Raw genomic sequence first — 7,838 nt, 5'->3', positions numbered from 1 at the left:
AATCACCCATTCCCACCACCCTTCTGAGTAATACCCCTCCCCACCTTCTCACTATATAGAAGGATCTGGCAACTTCTGTTTCAGTGTATCTGAAGAAGTGTGCATGCACACGAAAGCTCATACCAAGAACTAACTTAGTTGGTCTTTAAGGTGCTACTGGAAGGAATTTTTTTTGTTTTGACTATGGCAGACCAACACGGCTACCTATCTGTAACTGGTCTACTTCAGTTTCCCAACCTAGCAAAAACAACCACCACCAGCAAACACAGATGCACTAATCACTTAAAGCAGATCTACAGTTCCCCAAGTGGTTTAAAAGTCCATCCCTCTTCCGGTTCCCAGGATTCTTTTGAAGTTTGTGGTCCAGATGGGACCCCCATTGTGGTTGAGGAAACAACTAGCTGTTCTCCAGGAAGTCAGGACTAGTTCAGTTGCATTGGGGTGGTCGCTCTCATGCTTGAACAGTACAGTGTCTCCCAAACTCTGTTCTCCAGAACCCTGGAAGCTTATTGAGGTTCCTCAAATGAAAAGACAGGCAATGGCTGATGAAATTCTTGGAAGGAGAGATTGCCATGCCTCCAGCCCACGAACTTCCTCAACACACAGTGGGCATTTACTGCACAAAAGCTGAGTGTTCGTCACCTAAAAACACCTCCCAAAATCTTCCAAAATGCACAAGGGATGGGGACAAGAGAAGGTCATGCAGATAGAAGATAAAAGTTCCCTGAACGTAAGAAAACTTGAAAGTCACTAAGACAGGGCCACGGTGATGAGGAACACATATTCTAAAGGAGGGCTGTTGCTGTGGCTTGAATTAATTTAAACAGATGAAAACTGACCACGCAGGGCCAAATTCTATACAAACACAGAATACCCATTTTTTTTATAGTTCTGGAGATTGGGGAGGGGGAGATGAACCCCTATAATGCCACCCTTGCACCCTGCCCACCCCCAGTTCAGTTCATTTTGATCAGGATCTGTTCAGCGAAGAGCTTTTTCAGCTGAGCCACTTCAGCTGAAAGTGACGCTAGCTGGCTTCGCAAGGTGCTGTTTTCCGCCTGGTACTCAGGCCCCGGCGGGGCGGGCAGCTGGGTGCCGGGAGCCTCCGTCTCACAGCAATTCTCAAAGGCCATTGTGCCCACAGGGCCGGCGACATTCCCCTGCTCCTCCCGTGCAGCTGGGGCCCTCCAGGTTCCTACCGGTGGAGATGGCGTGTAAGGTCCAGGTTGCTCCCCACCCGTCTCCTCGGCCCCACCCGCCATTTTGAAGCGCAGCTTGTGGGGGAGGCCTTTGACGCTCTCCCCGGACTCGTAGCGGCCAACCCGACCCACGTCAGCTCCCTCGCTTGGGGCATCGGGCACCAGGCAGTGCCCGTCGTAGGCACCCCCTTCCTCTGCCCTGTCGCGCTCCTCAAAAAAGACAGGGCTGCCCATGCTGGAACTGCCTGGCGTGGAGAAACCAGAATCCTCAGAGCTGGTGGCTGGCTCTGGGCGGAAAGGGCAAGCGTAGTGGGGTGCGTCAGGAGCCACAGGGTAGTGCTGGGGTGGGGCTGGTGGCTGGTGGATCTCAGTGGCAAGAGCAATCACGGGCTGGTGAGGCTCAGCCGGGTCCCGGATCAGGCCGAAGCGGAACTTGAGGGCCAGGAGCTCCGCCTTGAGGCGAGCGTTCTCCTCCAGCAGCGCCAGCACCCGGCCCTCCAGCGCTAGGTCGCTGACCCGCCGCTTCTCCCGAGAGCGCTTGGCCGCCTCGTTGTTCTTCTTCCTCTTGTCCCAGTAGCCGTCATCCTTCTTGTCGTCCGGGGTGAATTCCCGCTTGCGCCGGGCCATGCTGGAGGAGCCCCCTGGTTCCCTTTGCTGTGGCCCAGCGTTGCCTCCTGTTCTGAGCAGGGAGTGGCTTAGCAGGCCGTTGACCGAGAGCAACGAGACGGTCTCCTCAGCAAAGCACGACACCGCAGTGCGCAGCTCACACACGTGGGCTGGTGGAAGCTCCCGTTGAGGCTGGGCTGCAGGGTCCTCCAGGGGCAGGTCCATTCCCTCAAAGTCTGTGGGGTGGGAAGAAAGGAGAGCAAGTGGTTGAGAGCATGCTAGGGCTGTTTTCTCTCAGTGTGTGCACCTGGGAAATAAAGAGGATCTCGGGGCAGAAGGAACCTTTTCACAGGTCCAACCATGACCTCTGCAGGTTTTCCTGTGCCCAGAATCACAGCAAGAGTTAACATTGCCAAGAGGTTGCTTAGTATTCGAACAAACCCACAGATATGTAAGGCAGTGCCAAAGAGGCTGGAAATGTCAATATTATTAGTCATTCCTAAAGCTGTTTTTAGCTACGCAACCCACATTTATCCTTACAACAGTCATGTAATAAGGCAGACTGCTATTTATGATTTGTTTTCAGAGATGGGGTCGCTGAGATCCAAGAGACTTGATAAGCAGGAGTTCAAACACACCAATGTCTCCTGTGCTGGAGAAATACTTGGCAATACTAAGAGACTGAGCTACAAAATCAAGACGTCCCCAGTTTGAACCTTGCGCCTGCCAAGAGCTCATCCATCTGCATTCTGGAGATAAAAACCCATGTCTACCTTATGTAGTTGTGAGAAGAACCACAAGGAAGCACATGTGACTGGTCAGAGGGTGCCAATGTAATATAAGCGCTGAGCATTACTGCTAAAAAAGGGCAAACTTTTAAAGGACAGAGGCAGAAGTTGAGGTTACAGCCAAAATCTGAAGCAAGTCAGTGGCGACTTTGGGGCTCATCCAGACTTCTTTTTGTGCCACGCTTTTCTGGCACAGGTCTGCGGAAAACCCAATTGCCCTTTGCTCTGATTCTGCAGTAAAATGTGGGTTTTCCTGGGGAAAGTGCTGGGACAAAAAAAAAAAAAAAAAAACCCACCTCTCGGACACAGAGTTTTAAAGCCTGGACCTGTGCCTAGAAATGTGAGACAAAAGGGAAAGACTGTGGAATAAAGGGGTCAAGTTCACTGCATGTACAATGTTAAAGGAAAATATAATGAAAATGATGTATAGATGGTATTTGACCCCTGTTAAATTAGCAAAGATTTACCATAACTGTGATAATCTATGTTGGAAATGTAAAGAAAAAGAAGGTGCTTTCTATCATATGTGGTGGACCTGCCCCAAGGTGAAAGACTTCTGGGAAAAGATTTATAACGAATTGAAAAAAATGTTGAAATATACATTTATTAAGAAACCAGAGGCCTTTCTTCTTGGAATAATAGGTTCGGAATTGCCCAAGAAAGATGTTAAATTATTTTTGTATGCCACAACTGCTGCTCGAATTTTATTAGCTAAGAAGTGAAAAATGCAAGAAATACCAACAGTGGAAGAATGGCAGATGAAGATGATGGATTTTTCGGAGCTGGCTGACCCGACCGGAAGAGTCCGTGACCAGAAGGAGGAGGAGTACCAGGAAGAATGGATTAAATTTAATGATTATTTAGTCAAATATGTTAAGTTAAACTAATTGGAAAAAGCTTGCAAATACTAGATAGGCTTAGGGTTTTAATATGTAATATGATGAATTAATATGTTTAACGCTGAATTGGAAAGAAACAAAGATGTTAAGTGATTTCTCATCCTGGGGAAAGTTCTTAACCAGAAGTACTACTTCCAGGTTAGCGGAGTCTGTAACCCGAGGTGTTTGTAACCTGAGGTATCACTGTACAGTGGTGCTTCGCAAGACGAAATTAATTCGTTCCGCGAGTTTTGTCGTCTTGCGATTTTTTTGATCTTGCGAAGCACAGTGTCGGGAAAGTTTTGGAAAACCTTCAAACATCACCAAAGTCTTTAAAAACCTCAAAAAAGGCTACCACACCGCGTTCTATGAGTTGCTCCTCGAAGTCAAGTCGCAACTGTATTAACGGTGTTAAGAAAAAGGAAACAAACTTGCAAGATGTTTCCGTCCCATAGGGAAAATCGTCTTGCGAAGCAGCTCAAAAAACAAAAAACCCTTTCGTCTAGCGAGTTTTTTGTCTTGCGAGGCATTCGTCTTGCGAGGTACCACTGTAGTGGTATTAGAAGGATAGCTTACATCAGTGTTCTCCAACCTTGGGGCTCCAGCTCTTTTTGGACTACAACTCCCATAATCCCTAGCTAGCAGGGATGATGGGAATTGTAAACAGCTGGAGACTCAAGGCTGGGAAACACTGGGTTACATGCTTTTTTAAAAAGGAAAAAGGGTGCCGTACACGCCATGAAGTTGGTTACAGTAAGTGCTACACTTTTCACATTTGGGGGTGAAAAGTGCAAGTACTGGGTACCCTTGAGCAGCCCTAGGGCATGGATAATCTGCTTGTGTGTGCCTGTGCATCTGACTCAAGGTGTCCCGGTGAATTTCATGACCATTTTGAACCCAGATCTCCTTCTGTGCCCCAAATGCTAGGCACTACACCACACTGAACATACTGTATATAAGGGTACCTTTTACCATATGTGGTGGGAATGTAAGAAAGGACTTCTGGGGAATGATTTACAATGAGATAAAAAAATTGTTGAAATATACATTTGTTAAAAAACCAGAAGCCCTTCTATTGGGTATGGTGGGCACAAAAATTCATAAGAATGATAAAAAAAATTGTTTTTATATGCGATACCTGCAGCAAGGATACTATTAGCCCAAAGATGGAAACAAGAAGAAATACCAACTAAAGAAGAATGGCAAGAGAAACTGATGCTGAGATGGCGAGACTAACAGGGAAAATTCGGAACCAGCAGGAGCAGACTTTCCTAAAGGAATGGAAGAAGTTTTGATATATTTGGAAAGCAATTGTAACCAATTGACATTGCTTGTAGGGGTAAAAGAAGTTTTGTAAGGAGTGATTTATAAATTATTGTGAAAAGAATTAAGAATAGATGTATTGGAAATTTGAGTTTATAGCAATAATTATAGTAACAAAATGCGTAATTAGAAAGACTTTAGAAAACCATCAGTCGAGGTTGAAGGAAGTCTTAGGCTGTGCTAGCCAAAAAATTTGAAAGGATGTTATGCTGGAAAATATGTGTAAAAGCCAATAAAAAAATTATTTTAAAAAAAGAAAAGAACATCCTGTATATAAAAATACATCAGGAAAAAATGTGGCGGAACAGGAAACAACCCCCACTACAGATTACAATTGTTTTAGGTGGAGATCATATTCCAAAACAATCAAGAAGTAATCCATCTCCAGCCCCTCCTCAGCGTGGAGCTTCAGGATTAAGTCGCACTGAGCTCAAATGAGGCTTACTTCTAAGAAGACATGCATAGGATTTCATTGTATGTCTCTTCCTGGGATGAAGGAGTGAGCCAGTGACCTCAAATCTCTTCTTCCTTCTGTCCCTCTTCTAGGCACTGCTGTTAACTAGGTCACTCCGCCATAACAGTTCCCTCCCTCCCACAAAACTCCCATTTACCCGAGTTGTTGGGAACATTCCAGTCCGCGGTCAGGACTGCATGTGCCGTCCTGCCAAAGGAGGAAGGCTGGGAAGAACGCGCAGTTTGTTCCAAGGGGGGGGGGGGAACAACAGGAAAACTCCAACAACAAAAAACACCCACCCACATCTACTACACAACTACTATACGAGGAGCGCAAAAAGCACACTTTTTAGTTATGTAAGATGCACCTCTCTTTCTAGGTCTTGGTTTTGACAGGTAAAAGGTTGCTTTGAATGACAGCCGCTAACCACCAACCACCGCCAAGCCAAATCGCTGGGAGGTGTCAACACTTCCTTGTCGAGGTGAGGCTGAAACCAGAGTTTTGTCTGAGCACGTTAAAGACAAGAAGCATGAAAGGGAAAGAAAGAAGCCAAGCTAGCTGTGCCATAGTTCTTGGGGGAATAGTGCTGTTCAAAGTCATCAGGTGTCGGTTTAATGAAATAATTAATACAAGAATTCGCACGGCTCTCTTTATCTTCACAAATTGCCAGTTTCTGTAACAGGTGGATCTGAAACTTCATATCTTTTGGAGATACAGGAAGTATGCAAGCTTTTGAACTACACTGAGTTCTGCGTAAGGTCAGGAATATAACTGCAGAGCAAACAGAAAGATATTTCTTACATCCCCCTATATTAAGTCCGTTATGTGGAACAAGCAGAGCAACTACACTTACTGCCAGCCTTCCTCAAAGCCTTGCACATCCATAGGGGACAATTCTAACCTCGCCTACCTGGGAGTAAGCCCCAATGAACTCAGCAGGACTTATTTCTGAGCAGACACGGTTAGGATTGTGCTGACAATCTCACCCATGTATGTAGGTGCAGCGCTCCAAAGGTATCCAAACAGAACACTGTGAAGGGCAACCCTGGAGATTTTGCTGCCCCACATAATTCAAGGTGTGCCCCAGAATCCCTTGCCATGTCATGTGGGAGGCTGGGGAGCACCCAGTGGGGCAAGTAGGCAAGTTTAGACTCAGGACTGTAATTTGCCTTGCATGCGCATACCCTTTAGATGGAAATGTATATTGCTTCACTTACTTCAAAATGTGGTAAGGGAGGCCCCTCCCCTGTTCACTCTGTTCAGTCCTGCCCCACAGACCTGTCCTGATGGTAGCTGCCCATTGGCAACACCTGTTGCACTACAGCTTGCATGGCCTGCTATTTAGGGCCCATCTGAAGGGAAGTTTTTAATGTTTGATGTTTTATTGTGTTTTTAATATTCTGTTGGGAGCTGCCCAGAGTGTCTGGGACAGCCCAGTCGGACAGGCAAATAATAATAATAATAATAATAATAATAATAATAATAATAATAATAATATTGTACCCAAATACAATATTGCTTGTGCAGTTGCAACTACACACACTATGCATGTTTACATTGGGGGTGGACCCTCCAAAGCCCAACAGTATTACAACGATCTTACATACAGTTTCAGAAATATTCATTGTGTACCCTGCATAGATAAAAAAAACCATTTTTTAAAGGGGAAAAAAATGTGTGCATGAAATACAGAGCATGTGTGATGGCTGATCTCAAGTCTGCGTGCAAACCCTCGCCTCTCCTGACCTGGGAAACCCTTTCTTCCTCGCAGATTACAGGTGGGAGTAGCTGATCGTTCAGGGAGGCGGGCGCAAAGTACACTCTGCACGCGCTCAGAGGCTCCCCGTGCTGGCGCCTAAAACCACCCCTGAGAGCGGCTGAGGGCCTGCGCGGATAGACGCCCCGCAAGAAGCCACCTTCGCGCGAACGCGAGTGGAAAAGAGCTGGGATAAAGAATTGGTGCAACCGGGGGGGGGGGGGCGTCTCGCGCAAAAGCCCAGGACCCCCCCCCCGCACCGCCATCTCCTTTGTCTCAATGTATTGAACTCCCCCCCCCCCCGCAGCCTGCCAAGCCTCCCCCGCGCGCCCCCCCAGCCTCACCTCGACGCAGCCGGGAGGGTCGGGCGGAGAGATGCGCGCAACCGGGGCGCGGTGAAGGAACCAGGTCCCCCTGGGGCCTTCGCCTTGCGCCGGACCTCGCCGGGCCTGCTGGCTTCTGCTGGTGCGCTGGAGGGAGCGTCCCGCGCCGGCGTCTGGAGCAGCGGCGGCCGCGGCAGCAGCTCCGGCCCTGGCGAGGCGCCTCCCCTCGGCGCGCCAGAGCCGCCCTCGCCCGAACCCGGGTCAGCCGAGGACGCCGCCTCGCCTGGCTTCACCCCGGCAGCCAAGGGAAGCGGGAAGGGGCCGCCGTCAGGCCCGCCGAGGCATCGCTGCTCTGCGCTCTCGGAGAACCAGAAGGGCCCCGAAGAGCCGAGCTGGCGCCAGACAGCCGGGCCTGCGAGGGTGCGCGTCTTGCGCGCTGCTCGGCCTACCTGGCGCTCCGGCTTGGCGCGCCCTTGGTGCTTTGCGCACCTTGCCTGGGCAGGAGAGCGGG

At 48.6% G+C, this 7,838-nt stretch overlaps 1 protein-coding gene across 1 annotated transcript; it reads right to left on the bottom strand.

Moving 5' to 3' along the window:
- Window positions 1-227: 227 nt before the first annotated feature.
- LOC114587859 (uncharacterized) lies at window positions 228-7,838 on the bottom strand. The gene is made up of 2 exons (XM_028712692.2): window positions 7,349-7,838; window positions 228-2,041 (listed from the first exon to the last, which is right to left on the bottom strand). Exon 2 carries the CDS (start codon window positions 2,028-2,030, stop codon window positions 957-959), a length of 1,074 nt encoding a protein of 357 aa, XP_028568525.2. The 5' UTR covers window positions 2,031-2,041; window positions 7,349-7,838; the 3' UTR covers window positions 228-956.

Source organism: Podarcis muralis, chromosome 17 (genome assembly GCF_964188315.1).
Source record: "Podarcis muralis chromosome 17, rPodMur119.hap1.1, whole genome shotgun sequence".
NCBI lineage: Eukaryota > Metazoa > Chordata > Lepidosauria > Squamata > Lacertidae > Podarcis > Podarcis muralis.
Note: the sequence above shows the minus strand (reverse complement) of the source record. Positions and strands in the feature narration are given on the sequence as shown.